Source organism: Chaetodon trifascialis, chromosome 15 (genome assembly GCF_039877785.1).
Source record: "Chaetodon trifascialis isolate fChaTrf1 chromosome 15, fChaTrf1.hap1, whole genome shotgun sequence".
Classification (NCBI taxonomy): Eukaryota; Metazoa; Chordata; class Actinopteri; order Chaetodontiformes; family Chaetodontidae; genus Chaetodon; species Chaetodon trifascialis.
Window position 1 is genome coordinate 19,093,739 of NC_092070.1, and position 20,640 is coordinate 19,114,378.

Sequence of the window (20,640 nt, forward strand, 5' to 3'; positions counted from 1 at the left end):
AGAAACCTTCTCTAATTCACTAATGAGGGGAAACAAAAGGTAGACGTCACTCTGATTTTGATATGTTTCGACACCATTTCAAATTCTCAGCTAAATTGGAGAGAAGGCTTTTCCCGTGTTGAGTGATAAGACACATGTGACCCTTTGCCTTGTTTCCATGGACACATCATTAGAGAACTTCCCCAGCTGCCCCCAACTGCTTGAAGTGTCGATGGCGAACAGCAAGTGAAGGATTGAAAGCGAGATGAAAGCAAAACGGATGATAAATTGGAAATTGTGTTTTTTTTATGATATGTTTACATATGTGTGTTCATTTTTTTTATAGTTGAGTTATTTCTTCAGTTTTATATTGCTTATTTATTACATTCTGATGGACCCCAGTCCCGTGAGGACTGCAGCACCAGCCGGTGTCAAATAACTGCTCTATACCTTCAAATCACATTTACATCTTCAGTTTTCTGAGTCATTCAAAGGTCATTCACACACTTACTGGTTTCATTAGTGTGTTGCAACTGCTGGAGAAGCACATCAGCCTTTTCCCTCTTTTCCTTTCATCTCTCTAGTACATATGAGATGATTCCAAGCAGTGTTTTCTGTTGATAAGCGGCGTGTTGTATGCAGAAACTTGTATTTGTTGCTATGCAGCTACATCTATTTTCATTGCATGCTTTTGCAGTACATTCCAGAGGTATTTTGTCCCAACCATAGTGATTTATAAGTTGAAGCTGCAACTCTGAATACTTCCCAACAGCATGGTCACCAGCATTTACCACAAATCAATACCAATCAACACGTTCTGCTGATCCTCCCGTTCGAATCGCAGCTCAGCCCCAAACCTGTAACAACGGAGGCATCATCAGGCAGGTGTTCTGATCATGTGAACTGTTGACAGGTCAAAAAAGATGCAGCCACCACACATTTGACCCCCTTTGTTCAGTGATGAGCAGCACAAAGCTGCTTCCAAAATCTTCCAAAGCAGCAGCAGCAGCAGCAGCAGCAGCAGCAGCAGCAGCAGCAGCAGCAGCAGCAGCACATACAACGAAAAGATGTCAGGAGAGCAGGGATGCATGTAGAGCCACCCAGTGGTGAGGAGTGTGTATGTGCTGAGGCGCTCCCGCAATGACATCTAACAGGTTGATTTGTACCCAATAAAACTACCAGTGTTTACGCTAAGCAGCCAATCAGATCTTTAACAACACAAAGCTGTCACTCGTCAATCAAAACTCGTTCTCTCTCTCTCTAAAAAAAAGCACTTTGGTTTCTAACACACTCAGATTTTCTTTAATTGAGTGACTAACAGCAGCATATGATGCAATACGTTGTATACCATCTTTTCATTTATTAATTTAGGCATTTGAACTGCTTAGACTGTGAGTTGTGGCACAACAAACCGCCTCATGACACAGCTCTTCCTTAATGTTGAGGATTTTCATTAATGAGTTCTTTTCTATTGCTGAATTCATACCGTAAAGTACAGTATGAGGAATAAAACTGATGTTTGTCATCCCACATAGGATTTGGACTTTACATGGTAAACAGGATGTTCTGCCTTAAGTAGATTATAAATTAGTGCAAAGTCTATGTTTTCTTTCACATTAGCTTAATTAGGCTTAAACCCATTTTCTTTTCTCTTCTGTCTTTATCTTCCCAGCCTGCCTTCCTGAAAAGGAAAACAGATGATTCATATTGATTAAATACGAAGATGCATTAACCACTAACTCGCAGTGTTTCCACTCTCACATGCTCAAGTCCGCTTTATTTAATTTGACATATTGTGCCATTAAGGTAACAAAATTTGGATTATTTTGTTTGCTTCACTTAAGATGCAAGGATGTGAACATGCAGATGAAGTAATGCATTTAAACTTCTTCACTCGCTTCAGACACATACAAATACATATATACACATGCACACATGCACATGCAACTACACACACATAAACTCATTGCAATTAGGTACACACTTTCTTAGATGATGTATTTGCACATATGGACACAGCTTGTCTCTGTGTCTCTTTTTCTCTTCCCATGCTCATTCTGCCTCCCTCAGGCAGACGAATGAACTGACAAATGGCACCGACTCAATGACTGTATGTTATTTTATTTGCTTTTAATAATTTTTATTTGTTTTGACACATGAATTCATGAATTTGTCATTAAATCTCACATCTTTTCTACAGCTCAAAAGCACAAACAGCAGATATTGAACTGGTACAGGCACTTCAAATTTGGAGTGATGCGTTCAAATCAACAAATCTCTGAAATACAGGTTCAAATAATGATAAGGAGAGTCTGGCTAATGTTTTAGTACTGGGTTAGCCTTCAGGAGCACTAGAGCACACATCCCACAAAAGCAAGCACGTATGAATAATGAAAGCAGAATAAATTTATTTCAGAGGTCATGACAGGTAAAAGCAGAAAACAGGAATGTTTGATTTACAGAACGATTATTGACGTTGCTACCTTCAGTATCTGCGATGTAAATCCCATAAGAAACAAGAAAAGTTATCTGAGTCTGTCTGGGTGGAGAACAAGTCAAAGTTATCTCGATGAACTCTTTGTGGATATCTTATTTCCACTGACAGATTGTCCGGACATTGGTGAGCAGGTGCTGCAGATTTCCTTCCTTCAAGTAATATAGCAGTTAAAAGGAGAATATTTCTTTATTTCTCAATATGTACAATTATGTTGCTGATTTAGTAATGGCTGGCTATGTTTTAGTTACTTACAAACAGGGTGACTAAAAATGTTTTACTGCCAGGCTGCTGCTCTAACTCCAATCCAGTAGGTGGCGGTAGTGCAGTTGTAAACCAGCGCACCAGCTGCCAACACAAACAAGAAGAGAAAGAAGAAGAAGAAGTAAAACGATCCTGCAATTTGGTAGCTTAGCCCGAATGAACCTCCAAATATGTGACAAATGTGAGATTAACCAAATTTCGGACACTCTCTCAACTTTAACTGCCATTACCTGCATACCATGGCAGACTATCAGTTTCTTTTGGACATGGACAAAAACGCCGAAAAGGACTGTTGCTGTTTCAGTTCGTCTTGTTGTTATTGTAGCTAGCGTCAGCGTTAGCTAAATTAGCTAACACTGCTGTCTTGGCTCTCAGCGTAACCGATGTTGATTCATTGCTGCGGGGCGGCAAAGCGCAAAAACAAGGTAACCCCGGAGCAAACTGCACACGTAAACAACTGACCTGAGCAATGACTATGCTATGCTTCTTAATCCACTGCGTAATTGGCTATCGCCAATGTTTTAGGCAAGGTTGTAGCTCACGCTTTGCTAACGTTATTTGACAAGTGAAATTAACCTTCCACTGCTGCATGCTTTACACACCTCAATTAAAATGGAATTATCAGCTAAGGTTAGCTAATACACCAAATGCTGCCCGCAGCGTAAGATTTAACGTGAAGTAGTTGGCGTCATTGCCGTCTACATGTTTTGAGATGGAGCAGCAGATAGCAGCCAGTGAGATGGCTGTCGTTCTTCCCGACACATCTGTCTGAGTTGCACGTCTGTGAAAGAAGAAATCATGTCTTGTAAAGCCGCAACCAAGGACAAGAAGTCGAGCTTCAGCAAGAAGCTGTTCAGGCGAGGCTCAGTGCGCTCAGTGGGCAGTTTTATGAGCAGGGTCCTAAGGACACTGACAGCGTTATCTCACTTTGGATCTGAAGTGCAGACAGAAGATGACAAAGATGATGGAGGATTTTCCACTTTTAAATCTGGAGGTAAAGATGTGCCCATGGATGATGGAGACCTCGGGTCTTTCCTGTCTGGAGAGAGAGTTCCTGGAGTGTCAGGTCTCAAAAACCACGGGAACACCTGCTTCATGAATGCGATTCTGCAGTGCCTCAGTAACACCGAACTGTTTGCTGAGTACCTGGTTTTGGAGCACTATAAAGACAGCGAGCTGGATGAGGACAAACCAAAGACAAATGGTGTGCATCTGCAGAAGAAGGGTCCTCTGGCCAAAGGAGAAGTTACAGAGCAACTGTCAGGACTCGTGCGGGCTTTATGGACGTTTGAATACACACCCCAGCACAGCAGGGATTTTAAGGTAAGTTCATTATCTCTATGAATCCTACTTGTGCACTGCCCGTGGAAATGTTTACTTTGCTAACGCAGGCTGGAAATGCTAGTACTACTGACTCACAACACTGCTGCACAAATGATGTTCAGGGTCTGCAGCCTGTCATGAATTTTCATGGCTGACAAATAAAGCGTTGAGATTTTGGCCTTGCATGCACTGTAATATTTGGGCCGTGCTGTTTGTTGCAGAACGCTGTGTCAAAAAATGCCACCCAGTTCAAAGGGAACGCTCAGCACGATGCTCAAGAGTTTCTCCTGTGGCTGCTGGACAGAGTGCACGAGGACCTCAACACGACCAACCCCAACAGCAGGCCGGCTATAAAGGTGAGGTTAGAGGAGTTGCGGGGGTTGTTCCAGGGTTGTTTATTGAAAAACACTGAATGTATGTAGTCCACCAACGCTGACCACTGAAGTTTAATTGATAATTTAACAATTATACAACAATTATTGCTCATCCATACAGTCCTTTGTGTCTGGAAAGCTGAAAGCAGTTTTTTCTTTTTATTGCTATTGTGTTACATTACATTGTAACTCACAGATGTTAGATGTATTCTCACTTAGTATAGCTTAAAAATTGGCTGCAGTGCACAGTACGGTTACGCTTGGCTTGCCTGGTCTTGCCTCGTCTCTGTTTCCTGGAACTAGTCAATGACAACAGTATATGAAGGCTTACACAATAGCTGATAAACCCTGATAGACTGGTATTATTTAGAACTTATAAATCAGACTAATGAAACCTGTTTGTGTCCATCCAGCCGCCTATTGAAGAAGACGACCAAAGCATAGAGGGGCCGTCTCCTCCCCTCTCTGCGGGGTCGTTTGTGCAAGAACTGTTTCAGGCTCAGTACAGGTAAACTTTATGTCCAATGAAAGTCCAGTGTTTTTCCCCATTATGGCCACATGATCTGCTACATTAAGAGATTTAATTTTGTCCCAACAGGTCTTCTCTCACCTGCCCACATTGCCAAAAGCAGAGCAATACGTTTGATCCCTTCCTCTGCATCTCTTTACCGATCCCACTGCCACACACACGGTGGGTTACTCTCATGAGCTGTGCTACAGCATGATCGGTTAACGGTGCTCCGCTGACAGGTTTTTACACGTTCATGACTAATTATTACTGGATTAAAAGGTTTATGCAAAATTAAAGTGAACATATGTTGGTTGTAAGGCTTTCAAAAAAAAAAAGTTTGTGGTTTTTTTCTCCTGTTTTTTTAAACCTCTGAGCAAGGGCAAGGAAACATGTATACAAGTTAACTTTCATTGAAAGTCAAACTGTGTGTGTGTGTTGACAAGTTTATGAGACCATGAAAGAAATATTGCTGTGTGCGGTTATAGAAGGAATGTGACCTGGTGTGTTAGGAGTGTGTGTGTGGGGGGGGCGGGGGGTTGAGAGTGCAAGAGGAGCAGCAAACAGGTTTGGGAGGAGTGTGCAGTTTAGAGTTTCAAACCTTCCAGGTGTCGTCAGTCCCTCTAATCTAATATTCTCATACATATAAGCCATGGCTGTAAAGCAGGAGAAACCATGCTTGCATTGTAAAATATGTTCTGTATGTTCACTGCCAGGCCCCTGTATGTGACAGTGGTCTACCAGGGGAAGTACTCTCACTGTATGAGGATTGGAGTCGCTGTTCCACTCAACAGCACCGTCTATCGCCTCAGAGATGCGGTGTCACGTGAGACCAAGATCCCAATGGACCAGGTGCTATTCCTGTCTCTTATCAGCTCAGGGTCTGACACAGTGAGACTGTGTTACAGTCACACAGTGTTAGCACACTGTTCCTGAAGCCAGTTCCACCTCTGAACAGCGGTTCGTCACATACCCAGGACTCTCTGTGAGGTGGACTCGATGCACAGTTTCAGAGGAAGGCGTGTTTAAACACAGTTGTCCCCAGGGCTGCAACAACAGCCGAGTGTTAACACTGATGAAAGCTGGCAGGATGAAAATGCCACAAGAGTAAATATTAATGAGGGTGACAGCAGGATGAGGGGCGATATTGTGGTGATGGTTATTTTTGCATTGACAGTGTAAAACAAAAAGAAACAAGACATTGTGGATGGTACAAATTTTTAAATGCACTCTTTTTTTCCCCCCTCTTTCAGTTTGTGTTGACTGAAATGTACTATGACGGTTTTCATCGTTCGTTTTGTGATGATGATGACGATCTTGACATCATTCAAGAGAGCGATTCCATATTTGCCTTTGAGACACCAGAGACCTTCAAACTGGAAAACATACGCACAAAAAGAGGTGAGCCGCACTTTTATTTTGCAGATATTCAGCTTTATTTACATTTAGTTAATCGAAAAGGTTTCTATGGAGAGTTGTTTCTGTCTCTCACAGGAAGTCTTCTGGCAAACCTGAATCATAACAACTTAAAGTACGGGACAGAAATCAGCAGGACTCCGTCTTTCATGCAGGGGGCCATGACGCCTTTAACTGCATCTCCCAATAAAAACCTGGGACCTGAAAAAATGATCCTCCTGGTGTGTAACAGAGCTTGTAGCGGCCACCAAGGAAAGAGGTACTACAGTCCGAATATTCTATGTTCTGTGACGCTAACTTGTCCCCCGTCTGTCTTATGTCCCTTTAACACACGCTCTTGTCTCCTGTTCTTGTTAATAAGAAGGATTTGAGGTATCATTATAACACAATATCCAGTTTTTGTTTGTTTTTAAAGATGGTAGTAATGTAATCACGGGCTATTGGTGTTGTTCACAGCTTCCCGGAGAAATCAATAGAAATCCATAACGGCTAACGAAACTCCACACATTCTGTTGTTTTAGGTTTGGATTGCCTTTTGTACTGTACATGGAGCGCACTGTGACCTGGGATGCTCTACAGAAAGAGATCCTGGAGAAAATGAGACATCTATTGAGGCCTGGGGTCTACATTCAGGTAGGAAGAGGAGCAAGCAGCCTGCCTTATGAATTGAATACGCAGTAAATGGGTTGATGCTTAAGTGGAAAGGCCAGTGAAATGAAAGCGAAATGAATGTGTGATTACTATCAGGGACATTTCGGTATTGATGTTGTCTCTGTGTAGGTTGGACCTTTCAGTCTTCGGGTGGTTGGCGTCGTTGGTATCACCTACCTCCTTCCTCAAGATGAGCGACCGCTGTGTCATCCAACTGTGGACAGGTCAGTTCTGCTGTTTTACACAGGATCCGTTTACAGCTGAATTAGGCCGTGTATCTGTGTATACTGTGTAAGCTTTCAGAAATCTCCTTTACCCAGCCGGGGGAATGCAGATATTTGAAACTATAAGTGTTTTTTAAGCATTAATTTCAGTGAAAGTGAACAAGGCTGAAATCAAAGTAAACACTGTGTAAACATGTCACATCCATCTCATCTTAATCTTACACACATGCCCCATCCGTTCTGTTCCTCTCATAGGCTGCTTTAAGTGGCATGCCTGAACATGGTTTTGACTTTAAAATGCCTGTTTAGCATGTTTGGCTTATTACGCGCAGAGGTTGACAACAATAAAAACAAGTCACAACATTAGAGCTCCACAGAAGTGCATGAGTCAAAGTGAAATAAAGTGCCTTTGATTGATTAATATGTTGAACTGTCTTTTTACTGTCGTGTACACAATTCTATAATCTCAACAAAAGCTATCATAGAAGTATATTGCAGCTTTGAACTTATTTCTGCTCTTTAAGAGCGACTAATTGATTTCATTTTTTACTGGTCATACTGGATTAACCCATCCTCTAAAGAAAGTTTCCTTCACACTGACCTCATTTTTAAATTGCATTGAAATGCATGTGGATAATGTGGCACACAACATTTCCCAGAAAAGGCTTTTCTTACTAGTATACGGCGACATAAATGAAGAGGTATAAAATCCCATTAATAAAAGACACCTTGATTTCTTTCCACTGCAGAGCATACAAGTCCTGTGGACAAGGGGGCCCACCACATGTGAAGATTGTGGTCGAGTGGGACAAAGAGACCAAGGACTAGTGAGTGAAAAAGATGAATATTTGCCGATGTTCTGTTTTGTCTTATCTACAGTGTGTTTGTCCTGCGCAGCATGAAAAGAAGCCAGGTCTCCAATTGTCATTGGGAATAATATATTTTGAAAAGCTAGGCGGATGCAGAACTGTGTGGGAGACATTCATACATCAAACGTCATTTGATTCAGACATAATGTTCATTTGAAAGAACGGGTCGAGCCACTCATTTTAATAACTTGCCTTGTAGGCATGACATCGAATGTGCGATTTATTTGTAATTTAATGTCATTTTAGTGAAGGCCAGTCATTCACAGGCAGGCTAACGAGTTGGTCCGTGCACATGATCATGTAGGCAGCACGGCTGGGATGACTGAATCAGTTTTAAGTGAAAGACGTGTTGCAGCAGTGTCCGTCAACAGCATCACGTATTGAAACAAAGTGATCGATCAGCTCGTCAAACCATCAAACCAGTTTATCAACTTAAAGGACCAGTGTGGTGGATTTAGTGGGATCTAGCAGTGAGGTCTCAGACCGCAACCAAGGGGAGTCAGTGTTTGGTTTGTCCCTTCTGCGCTATCTTTCTTTAGATATAAAGAGCTCATTCTAAGGTAACAACAACACAGTCATTCTTTTCTCAGGTGATTATACACTAATGAAAACATAGTTATGATTATTTAATTTCTGCCATATTCTGCTCACCCTAAATGACACCTGCATTTCGGGCATGTGATTTCTTTGTCGTAAAGCACTGAGCTGGATTTCTTGTATGAAAGATGCTATACGAATAAAGTTTATTATTCTAATTATTCATATTAAATCTGACACACTGGTCCTTTAATGTGACTGCTCATTGGCTTAGAAGGCAGCTTGCCAGTCACAAAGATAAGTTCGCCCACACACGGCTGCACCTTCATGTGTCAGCGAAGAAGACAGGTTTGCAGGTGAAGCAGTGTTACAGTAAAATTGATGGCGGCAGTCACTGCATTGTGCAGGATTTCAGAAAAGGAAGTCCGTCAAGCTGAGCAGCATCTTGAACTGATCAAGGGCTGTTTTATAGGACTAAACCTACAGGACCAAAATAAAGCCCTTGAATGTAGGCGCTATTCATCAAATGATTCCCTTTTGAACAATAAACTTGCTTAATCTTCGTTAAAAAGTGCTGAATTTCAAACAGTTGTGGTTTTAGACCAAGTAAATGCCAACGTCCGAAGTTCAGTCTGCACAATCAACAGCATGTCTGCTCTCATTTCCTCCCTTAAACTTACTACCATGTTGTGTGCTTAAAACACACGTACACACACTCTTCGCTGGTCAAATGGAAGTCACATCTTGACCAAACGTTTTCATCATATTTCTGGGTTGGCACTATAGAAACATGTGGAGGAAACAGCCTGCAAGACGTTGAATGAATCCCCTCAAACCTGCATGTACTTAAGGTTTGTGCAGGTGTTGTTTGTGAAGCCGCTCTCAGCTCTTTTCAGTGCTGCTGGGAAAAATCCAGTACTGTAAGAAAAACTTCTACTATGCAAGATAGTATATTAAAGGACAAACTGGATTACTGTGATGTGTTAAGCAATTACATCGACTGTCTTGAGATATTTCATTTCGCTCGAAGAAGCAGTTTGACCAAAATCCTGGGGCCAGATCTTGTGATCGTCACGTGACCTTGCTGTTGAATGAATGGACGACTGTGCTTCGTGTTCCCCACAGCCTGTTCGGACACACTGAGGAGGAGTACATTCCTGATGCTGAGAGTGTGTATCTGCACAGGGAACAACATCATCAGCCGCAGGCCTGCACCCTCGCTCAGTGCTTTCACCTCTACACGAAGGAGGAGCAGGTAGGATTGTGACCGCGCACGTGGCTGCAACTACACACGGCCGATGAATGCGCTGTCAGTAGTTTGACATGAGAAAATAAATCTTAGATTTGCATTGGCACATGGTCAGTGTTAAGTACATTTTGAAGTATAGCCTCACATTTGTCCCCCCCACCGGTTTATTATTCTTCTGCTGAAGTTCAAAAAGCCTTTCACTCTCTGTGGCTCTGCTGTGCATTCGACTCCTAATGCTATGTTTGGAATAAACCAGAAATTCTGAGCACGGACCTACATAGACATTGTGGTTTGACTTGCCTGCGATTGCTCTGGAGGAGAATAGAGGGAAAAACTCTGGGCCTCATCCTGTGTGAAGGCTGTTTTATAAGCAGTGCGGTCAGAGCCCGGCCTTGATTGGTGCTCTGTGTGTTTCAGCTGGCCCCAGACGACGCGTGGCGCTGCCCCCACTGCAAGCAGCTGCAGCAGGGCCGCATTAAGCTCAGCCTGTGGACGCTGCCGGATGTGCTCATACTGCATCTCAAGCGGTTCAGACAGGTATTTAAGCTCGACCAACCACTGGAAACTGAATGTGCTTTCTGAGCATGAAGAGCGCGAATCACCCCTATTTTTATTTGGCTTCAAGTTGTTTAGTGTTTGACTTGATGTTGGATTTCTGAGCATTCTGTTGTTGGCACACCCTTTCATAAGGGCTTTGTATCAAATTATTTTTGTTTGCACTGACTGAAATCTGTCAAAAGCTCTGATTATCAAAAATCTGGTCAGATGTGGTGATTTGTTTACTTATTCTTTAAACAGGTTCTGATTTAAATGAAATGTTATTTATGCGAATCAGAATACTGCGAGGTATAGAAAAATTATTGTTTTATTATCAGTGCTGAAACTCAGATATTGTGGTGGCACCAAATTTTAAACAATACCCAGCCTCACTTGGGATATCTGTGTAGGGATTTAATTTCTAAAAAGAGATTTGATTACAAAAAGTTTGTTTTCTCTAAGCCTGCATTGTTTGTAGGTTTGACTAAACGGATCGAGCAGTTAAAACTGCTCAGTAATGGTTGGAGCTACTTTGGATTTTTCACAAAACCTTCAATACACTGAGACTGTGTGATAACAAATAACATGTCATCCGACTGCAAGCTGTGTCTGATAAGTAGGCTGGAGTCGTTCTTCAGTGCTGATGGGTTTATGCTGGCGTCTGTCTCAGGAGGGGGACCGCAGGGTGAAGATGCAGAACATGGTGAGGTTCCCGCTGATGGGCATGGACATGGCTCCTCATGTGGTTAAGAGAAGCCAGAGCAGCTGGAGTTTACCCTCCCATTGGTCGCCATGGAGACGGCCATACGGCCTGGGAAGAAACCCCGATGACTACCTGTATGACCTGTATGCTGTGTGCAACCACCACGGGAACATGCACGGAGGCCACTACACAGGTAACGCTATAAACCGTTAGCTCAGAGGTTGTATGTGAGAATAATGAGGCTGTAGAATTAAATATGTTCATCATCCATTTTGACCTGTTCTCCTCTTTGTTCTGCACTCACAGCCTACTGTAAGAACTCCATTGATGGTCAGTGGTACTGCTTTGATGACAGTGAGGTTTCACCAGTAGCCGACGATGACGTGTGTCAGCAGACGGCCTACATACTGTTCTACCAGCGGAGGACGGCGATTCCCTCGTGGTCGGCCAACAGCTCTGTTGCCGGTCAGTGTTTATTCCCTTGTGTGTTTGTTATATTTGCTGCATTTAGAATTCCGGTCATTTTGCAGTGAAAAGTACTGTACTGTAAGCTTTGAAGCATGGGAACTACTAGAATAAAGTGTCACCTTTTTAGATGATTATTTTAATGTGTATGTACCTACCACACAGGTCAGACCTTTTTGGAGACATTGTCTTATTAGAGTTTTTATTGTCTTCTACGCAGGATCCACCAGTTCATCTCTGTGTGACCACTGGATCAACAGGTTACCTGGCAGTAGGCCTGCCAGCTTGGCCTCCGGAGCCTCATCCAGACGCACCTCTCTGGCATCACTGGCTGAGTCAGTCGAGTTTCCAGGAGAACGCAGCGAGGATGACGGTGAGGCTGGGATTGGTATTCTTTGTGATCACACGCACATGAGCTGCCGCTGTCTTTGGACTCGTGTTTTCAGTTTCAGGTCACAGAACTAATAGAAGCATGAAGTTCAGAGCTTGCTGTAGAAAGTAAGAAAGTGGTGTGAATGTGTCACGTGCGACTGAGAGCGGGAAGCCGTGCCTGACAGAGCCTCTCTTCTGCGGGAAACCTCACATACCGAGTGGATCCAAATGGAGACAGATGTGGCTCGAGCTGCTGCTTGTGGTTAATATAAATGCAGGCTGTGTTGAACCCTCCAGAACACAGGGTCAGCATAGACCCCAAATATGTTGTCCAGGCAAACTGGTATTTACTACAGCTTTCACAGATCTCACTGTGGATAGAACCAGTTTTTTATTACTTATATGTTTTATTGTACGTTTGAGTGTCTTAACAGTGGTGAGGCTGCAAATGCAACCAACTCAACACCCCTCGCTGTACCCCTCTGTTTCCAAGCGTGCAGGACAGGGGTCCTCAACTACATTTGTCCAAGGGCTAGAATTATTTTAAGCATACACTATGGCGGCCGACGTTAAAATAAGGCCTAATTAGCCTGTTATTATTTAATATTATCTTTTTTTTTTTTTTTTTTTCCAAATCTGTCATTTTTATTAGTCTAAATCAGTGTGAACAGACCTGGTCTGCAGACCGCCAGTTGAACCTATGGTGGCTTTCAGGTAATATAAAAACACAAAGGGTGCCCTCTAGAGGAAGTGTTTGGTTTGTCTGTTCTGGGACTACAGTGGAAACTGGGTGGGGCTCACCCCCTTTGTAGATATGAAGGGCTCATTCTAAGCTAACAAAAACACAATGATTCTCATTTCCTTGTTTTCAGGAGGCTTCTCTGTCCGCCCTTTTGTGAGGAGCATTCAGCGTCAGAGCTTGTCCTCCAGGTCGTCCATCGCTAGTCCTCTAGCCTTCAGCGACAGCGGGATAAAGCCTTCGTGGTCTCTCTCTGCGAAGCTGCACATGAGATCTAACTCGCCCTCACGTTTCTCCCTTGACTCCCGATGCTCTCCACCTCTAGAGAGGATAGGCGAAGCCTGCGATGACAAAGTTTCCACGTCGTGTTTTGGCAGCTACAGTAGACATGAGCGCTACTTTGGCAGCAGGTCTCCCCTGTCTATGATAGAGGGCAACTTGAGTGACCAGGACCACAATAAGAGGTTCCTAGACATGATGTACTGCAGGGCTCCCACTCCAGTGGAAAAGAAGAGCACCAAAAATGAGCCAACTGAAAACAACAACCAGATTACAGCTATAGACCAAAACATTCTATCCGCCCAAGCTACTCCCTCCAAAGAACAGAAACGTAAGAGCAGTATCGGAGGATTTGCCTCAAAGGCAGAAAGCACAGGCTCCACGAAGACTTCCAGCAAAGCGGAGCAAGAGAAAACCTCCAAAAAACGTTTGTGCTCGACCCACAAGACATCTGCTTCTGAGACGTCTTCCAGTACACCTGTGAAAGGCAAAAAGATGAGCAATACTAAAGAAAAGAGTGTGAATGCCAAGAAAAGCACCTCTACGCCCAGTGGAACTCCTTCCAAAACAAAGGAGGCAGCTCAGCCTGTAGAAACGCCACTACATAAGCCATGCGTCCGCTCCACACCTCAGTCCTCAGCTTCTCCCTCACCAACGGCAAAGAAGAGTTCCAGCGTCAGTGAGAAAAGCTCCACGGGTAATCGGAAAAAGCTGGTCGAAAGGAGCTTCAGCAGAGATTCTATGCACACTAGCCCCCTGGCCGACAGTCTCCGAGGCAGCTCGTTAGCACGCTCTTCGCTGTCTCGGAGTGGGGAAAGCAACCGGCCTGAGAGGAGACTAATGAGGAGCTCCAGCAGCAGCTCTTCTGTCACGAGCCTGCGCTCACCCAGCGTGTCCACCAGGGACCTTCAGCGCAGCAGCAAACCTGAAGAAAAGGGGTTGTCTTTCTTCAAGAGCGCCCTCCGACAAAGGGAAAGCCGCCGGTCGGCTGATTTAGGAAAAAGCACCATGCTTGCCAAAAAGGCCTCAGAGAGGACATGCAAGCAGAACGGACAAGCCAAGGACCTTGATGGCGATAAGGGAAAGGCAGGAGATGCTGTGTCTTCGCAGGCATCTTTAGACACTCGTGGGAGTGAGACAAAGTCAGAGACAAAGGCGTCTTCCAAACCCCCCAGCTCTCTCAGTCGCACTCTATTAAACGTTGGCAAATCCAAGTCTTCCACTTCTGAAGTAAGTCTCAAGTCTCCCGCAAACGGGAAGAAGCCTCTTGAAAGGATGGCGTCTTCCCGAAAGCTGTCATCAAGCATGCAATCTCCTGCACGTACAACACAGAGGCCTCAGTGATACATCCACAGTACATTGAACTCACATAATGCAGCTATTTTCTTTGTGCCTAAGTTTCAATGAGCACCAGATGTATTTGTAAAGAGACATTTTTTGATGTTGTTGGGTTTTTTTTCTTTACTCTGGCATCAGATGCAAATACTGGCTTTGAAGTTTGAATATTGACAGCCAGCTTTGAGTATTTTTAGCTCTGCTGGATAAAAGGTGCAGAAGTGTGCATCATCTGCATATTTGAGTGCGGCCTGGTTTGCCGCCAGCTCTACTTTTTAAAGCAGTGCATGTTGTTTCTCTTTGAGCATTAGGTTTGAATTTGGTGCTAGTAAGAAAGACTACAGGGCGATGGCTTGACACATGAGGTGTTTTCTGGCATAGAGGGTACATGAACATGCTGTATGCATTCAGCTGTACCGCGTATTACTCCAATTATCTTTCCTTCGGATAAGAGGCTTGATGTCTGTTTGCATCACTGCAAAGTTCCATTTGCTTGCAAAATATTGTGCTGGAAAAACCTGATTTAAAAAGCAGCAGCTTATACATTAGAAGAAATTAAGGGAGTAAGAAACATTTTAATCTTTTATGCACCAACGATGCATTAATGTCTTTAGAGAGACATCTTGATATTCTTCCAGTTTAGGATGGAAATAAAGTAGCTATTGATGCTTAAAAAAGTATTTTAAGCCACACATCAGTGAGAACCGACCCATAACATCAAAAATAGTCTCTGGATAAATACTGAAACTGAGTTGATGTGCTCACACACACACACACACACACACACACACACACACACACACACACACACACACACACACACACACACACACACACACAAACACGAAAGAGTTTCATTCTGAAATACTTGGCTAAGCGTTCGTGGTAGTTTTCATTGATTGTTTTTAAGTAAAACCTGCAATCTGTTTTCCAAACACTCTCCATACACCTCATGCATTGGCTAATAGGGGTACTATGAGTGTCTAAAGCTAAAGCTATGGAGGAAAAGGCATTAGCAGGCTGTGCTGATTTCACGTTTCATGTCTCGAGAGTGTTGAGTATTCATGTGTGGCTGAAAAGAGGGTTTTAAAGTGAGTGATTACGAACACTAAAGCAGCAGAAATGCAGAGGTGATAGAAGGCCTAGGACCGAAAGACAAAAGAATCTGAGATGAGAAAGAATCAGCTGGTACTCACATTGAGACAAGTTTTCCAATATTTTAAAACTTTATTTTTGTTTAATACTAGTACTTTTTCGATAGAAATGTATTTTATCAAGTTAGCGACTTTTTCTCAAAGGGATGGCGAGTTTTGGAATGAAACCCTTTAAAATCAAAGTATATAAATACATAAATATATAATGTATGTGTCTGTACAGATATTGACAAAGTATATAGCATATAACCCATTTTTTTCCTTTCCATGAGCAAGATGAAAATGATCTTAAGCGCCTTTCAATACTGCACATGGAGACAAATAACTGCCTTTGGCAACATTGTAGTCTACTACTGTATGCATCACTGAGTAGGAATGTTGGATGTTCGCACTTTGTACAGATAAAGTAGTTTTCTTTTACCCAGAACAGTCATATACATATATATATATATATAAATGCACACTAACTTAACAATGTAATTATCTAATTTTTAATATGTTGTCTGTTCATGAGTTTGAGACATATCGTAAAGTATCGTCAACCGGCCTTAGACTTGAAAAGGTAAAAGGGTACATTCATCTCAGCGTTTCAGGGGTCATTTTAAGAATTCACCTCTGTACTACACCTGGTGCTGTAACAGGCCGACGCTCCTCTGGCACTGATTTCTCTTAACCGAGCATGATTTCAAGTGCTGATGTTCAGAACTGTGACCACACACTTCAGTGGACCAGAACCCTGTCGGCAGCATTTATCATAACCTGTGGTACCTCACTGGAGAAGATGATGCGTGGCCATTTTTGTCTTCATCGGGCTGAAACAAAATATCGATAACGGGCTGTTTAATTAATCCTGGAAGTACATTCATATTGCCTCTGAGCTGTTGTTGTCCAAATGTGGATACGTGGGCTGAATTATGTCACGCACTGCGTGGTTGATTTCTTTTGCAGTGTAGTGATCGAAGCAGAGGCAGGATATGGTCACTGCTGCTGTTTTCATGCTTGCTGGTCTCATTTTGAACAATCAGCTTCATCGCTGTAGAATTACCCCACCTGCAATTGCAATATTCATACTTTAGATACCAGCAGGGTGTGTTTTTAATGAATGAATGTGGTCATGTCATTAGTTTTTACTTTAACCATTAACTCCATCTTTGAATTATAGATCTCGAGCATTTCTCTCAGCTGTTTCTCTGTAGCGTCGACCGGGTTTACATTGGTTCTCAGATGGTTTCAGAGGAAAAACCACTCAATTTAAAGATTTATGTATGTTATTTAAATGGTCTGCGCGCAGTTGAGCACGTCAGCAGCCTTCGTGTGCCTGGCTTGAAATGTCTGTGTCCAAATCGTACTCTTAGAGCAGCTGTTTTAGTGGTAATCTGCTGTGAAGAAACACAGCTGCGTCATGTTTTTCTGGCGACTTTTGCGAAAATTGGACGGCGAGTTGAGCGCTACAGCTTGTTGTCAGACCCGTCATTATTATTTATAACTCAAAGATTCACAACAAGCTGTTCACCAGTGCGCTGTTGGCAAGTAAAATTGCTTTATGGTGACACTTTTCCCCCAAATTTTACCCAGCCATGTTTTATTTAAACAGCCATCTGTTGAGAATAATAATCAGGCCGCAGAAATGACAAAACACACGGCAAACATAAATTATGTATTTGTTTACTCCTACCTGCAGTTTTGTAAGTTTGCAAACACATTTCTCTCCAGAACTTGAAGCCAGAGCATCAAACTTGACTTTTTCAGTCAGTTTACCTGTTAAGTGATGAACATGAACAACAGTAGTATCCTCAGGATCTTCATCACTGGCGCAGGCTGACCAGCAGCTCTGTCTCCCGAAACGCCATCAGAGAAAAAAAAAAAAAGTCATGGCTGCTGTGCTCATTGACCATAGAAATAACATCCTGCTGTTTAAATGTGGTTTTCCTTTAGCTGCTCTTTTCTACTTTACATTGTGTAATCCTTTCAGGAACCTGTGCATGGCACTTTGGATCAAAGCAGGACAATTTTCTGTCATTTTGGCTTCCACCGTCTTGTTTGCCTGCTTTAAAGTCTGTAATTAAGTCGCAGTGGCTTGTGTGCATTTTCGAGCTGCATCATGTCATTACACTCGCTTGTTTGTCCGTTCATCTGCTTGCTAAATAATAATTTTATTGGATTACATTTATGTCACCACAATCCAGTGCATTAGGATGTGAGGCCCCTCACTTTTGAGATTTTTGTTTTGTTTTTGGGGTATTGTAAACAAGGATTAGTAGACGGCGTGAGTCATATTGTACATTACTTATATTTAAATAGCTCATAATGTGAGATCGTTTTGTATCAAACCAAACATTTTATGAGGCAGTTTTTTTTTATCTGACAGCTTCAGCCTGTTCCCTTGTTTTCCAACCATTTTCCAGTCTTTGTGTTTATGGCCTCTGCACTGCCTACATTACTCTTTTGTTCTTACAAAAGATTAGACGAGACGAGCTGGTGACAGTCGTAAAGAGGTCTGTAGTATATTGCTGAGCTGCTTTGAGTGTCAGCAGTATCACGTTATGTCGCAGGAACCTTTTGAATCAGTAGCATCCAATCATAAAAGAACTACTTTTCTTTAGTTTTGTAATGCCATTGTCAACATGGTAGTGGTAGAGCAATAATCCAATAGCCATCCCATTCATCGGTTACCAAAAAAGTGCAACACGGTTGACTTTCGAGAGCTTAAAAGGCCATTGAAGACATACCTGTTGAAACAAGATGTCAAAAACCTGTAAAATTCAAGAGAAACGAATCAACATCTTTACAGAATAGCTTTCCCTCCTCAGCTTGCTTCACCGCAGTCATCGTCCGTGTTTTATTTGTCGTCGATGTACAGAATGAGAATGATTAAGGAATGCAGTATTGCATGAAAACGCTAATGCATGTACTTCATTAACTATGCAAGTAGAAGCAGAGCATGGCTGGTATATTCCATTGCTTAATTTGCACACCATTCCAATAGTTAGAAATGAGAAATTACAGAATACTTCATCTGTACAGTTCAAAGGATTAAACTTAAAAATCTTGCCTATATGAAAATCTATTTAATGCCATAATTGCTTTCAGCATTCGACCATTTAATGTTTATATATGTGTATTTATGTTTTTTTTGTTTTTTTTTGATTCTGCTGATCTGTGCTCTCTGGGTGCTCCTACCAAACCGGTAGGTTACTGTCTTTTTTGTTTTTTTTTTGACAAGATGTTTAATAATTACTGTTGTACACCAGCAGAGACAACACTACGGATGTGGTCATCTTTATGTGGTTACTAAATAGCCTCATCTGTGTATGTTTGTATTGTGAAAAAGCCTTCCATTAATTCACTTCAGTGACAACAGTTTGTGAACCCCTGTTGAAATGCATCAAAGATGTGGTCCATGTCCAACATAAAGGCAACTCAGATAAATAGAATAATATCGCGAAATGCAATAAAGAAAGTAGCAGATTTGTAGTTTTATATTACAGTATATAATGAACAATGACATTACAATGCAAATGTTCAGTCAGTACTTTTTGTAGCATTCATGCCGCATCACTCATTTCAGTTTTTATATTCATTTCATTCATTTTTTTTATTGGAAACAGTTTCAGTGAACGAGCAGCAGCTTCCCAACATGCATTAAAGCAGCGACACTATTTGTTCCTGATAACTGGTGAAGTGGGTGTAAAACATCACTCACTCTAATTGTTAAATTGCATATAGGCGTCCTTGCAGAAGTTAATTAAGATCAGAGAATCAATTCATCGAGTTATTGCCGTTGACGCAGCTGTTGTTGTTAAGCGAGTCACAAAAAGTTCCACTTCTCAAGGTGAAACCATTAATTGATGCCATTATCTGCAGCGTGTTTGTGCAGCCGCTTTACCACTGAATCAAAGTTGCAATAACCACTGAAATCCCCAGATCCTACATTTGAGCCGCAGACTTAAGATTCTGCTGATACTGTGGCGCCACAGCAGTACAGCAGCGTGGACGCGAGCGTTGCGATACGACAGAACTCGCAGCCAGGAGCTTGGGTTGTGACTTCATTCGCAGGCAGACGTTTGAGGCTTTTGAGGGCATTTTTCAGATGGAAACACTACAAACTGAGACTTTTCAGAAGCCTTAAGTAAAACAAATTGTAATGAATAGTTTATATCTTTCTTTGGATGATACAAGGAGCTGTGTATTGAATGAATGTCATGAGTCTCATGTAGATGTTTTTAAGCTGACAAAGAACACTACAGTGCTAAGTGCATAGCACATCTCCCCTTTGTCTTGTACTTATGATTTTTTTTTAATGCATTCATTTTGTAAAATATCGTATGTCACACACATTGAGACTTTTCTGTCATGTATCAAGGCTGTTTTACTGTATTTCTTCTTGTACCAGGTTCATGAGGTTCTTATTGACATCTGCATTGTCTGAACTGGCCTCATGTTATTTTCTTTTAGGGCCTCTGATCTCTTCATTTTTTCTTACTTTATCTATTTTTTTTATAAATTGAGCAAAATGTTTTGACACTCAATAGTTTCAAGTTCATTAGACATGTCACAGTCTTCTATGTTAATTTATTTCTCTTTTGTTATAATGCTGCACTTTTAATGTTTTTTTTTTTTTTTTTAAATTCTCCAAAAGGACAATTGTGTATATACTTTGTTGGTTTACCCATGCAAGATGCAAGTACAAAATGAAAAATGGGATTAAAAATATTGAAACAGTTCCAGTGGTGTGTCGTTATTGAGGATTGTTTGCGTGGCTGTATTTGTTTCTACACTAGAGGGAGCTTTTCTCTAACAAATTGTCCCTCAGCAGGACTCCATACCTCTTGCATTTCACTGATTTATGAAGACTCACTATGCAGCATTAAAAGATAATTTTAGTAAAAATAGCGTTCAAGGTAAGCAACATTTTGTGCTGTACTCACAGCTTCATATGGATTTATATCAGAATAGCCTGTGATCTCACCTTGAGTCAGTAATGAGTATAACCGTTCACACTGGGCTGTTTTCAGACCTGCAGGACTATCCACAGGCCGTCTCCGTAACACCGTTTGTCTTCCCACAGCTGACACATGTTGTACTGTCGCAGCATGAGACACATTTTGAAGGCAGTTTTTAATGTTCAAAGATCTGCCTTTTATCCAGTTGAAATCCTGTTGAGGTTG

At 42.0% G+C, this 20,640-nt stretch overlaps 1 protein-coding gene across 1 annotated transcript; it reads left to right on the forward strand.

Annotated features, from left to right (window-relative positions):
- The first annotated feature begins 2,831 nt into the window (after positions 1-2,831).
- On the forward strand, positions 2,832-20,192 carry usp31 (ubiquitin specific peptidase 31). The gene is made up of 16 exons (XM_070981187.1): positions 2,832-4,060; positions 4,282-4,416; positions 4,848-4,942; positions 5,033-5,125; positions 5,659-5,794; positions 6,196-6,343; positions 6,437-6,617; positions 6,880-6,991; positions 7,139-7,233; positions 7,983-8,060; positions 9,765-9,894; positions 10,306-10,425; positions 11,096-11,321; positions 11,435-11,593; positions 11,814-11,966; positions 12,838-20,192. Exons 1-16 carry the CDS (start codon positions 3,536-3,538, stop codon positions 14,325-14,327), a joined length of 3,876 nt encoding a protein of 1,291 aa, XP_070837288.1. The 5' UTR covers positions 2,832-3,535; the 3' UTR covers positions 14,328-20,192.
- Positions 20,193-20,640: the final 448 nt, after the last annotated feature.

What these genes read in the sequence shown, in the direction of transcription:
- usp31 (XM_070981187.1), top strand. Translation starts at nt 3,536, where the DNA reads ATGTCTTGTAAAGCCGCAACCAAGGACAAGAAGTCGAGCTTCAGCAAG. An exon ending in AGCACAGCAGGGATTTTAAG is followed by an intron (nt 4,061 to 4,281) that starts GTAAGTTCATTA and finishes TGTTTGTTGCAG; the next exon opens with AACGCTGTGTCAAAAAATGC. An exon ending in ATCCCACTGCCACACACACG is followed by an intron (nt 5,126 to 5,658) that starts GTGGGTTACTCT and finishes GTTCACTGCCAG; the next exon opens with GCCCCTGTATGTGACAGTGG.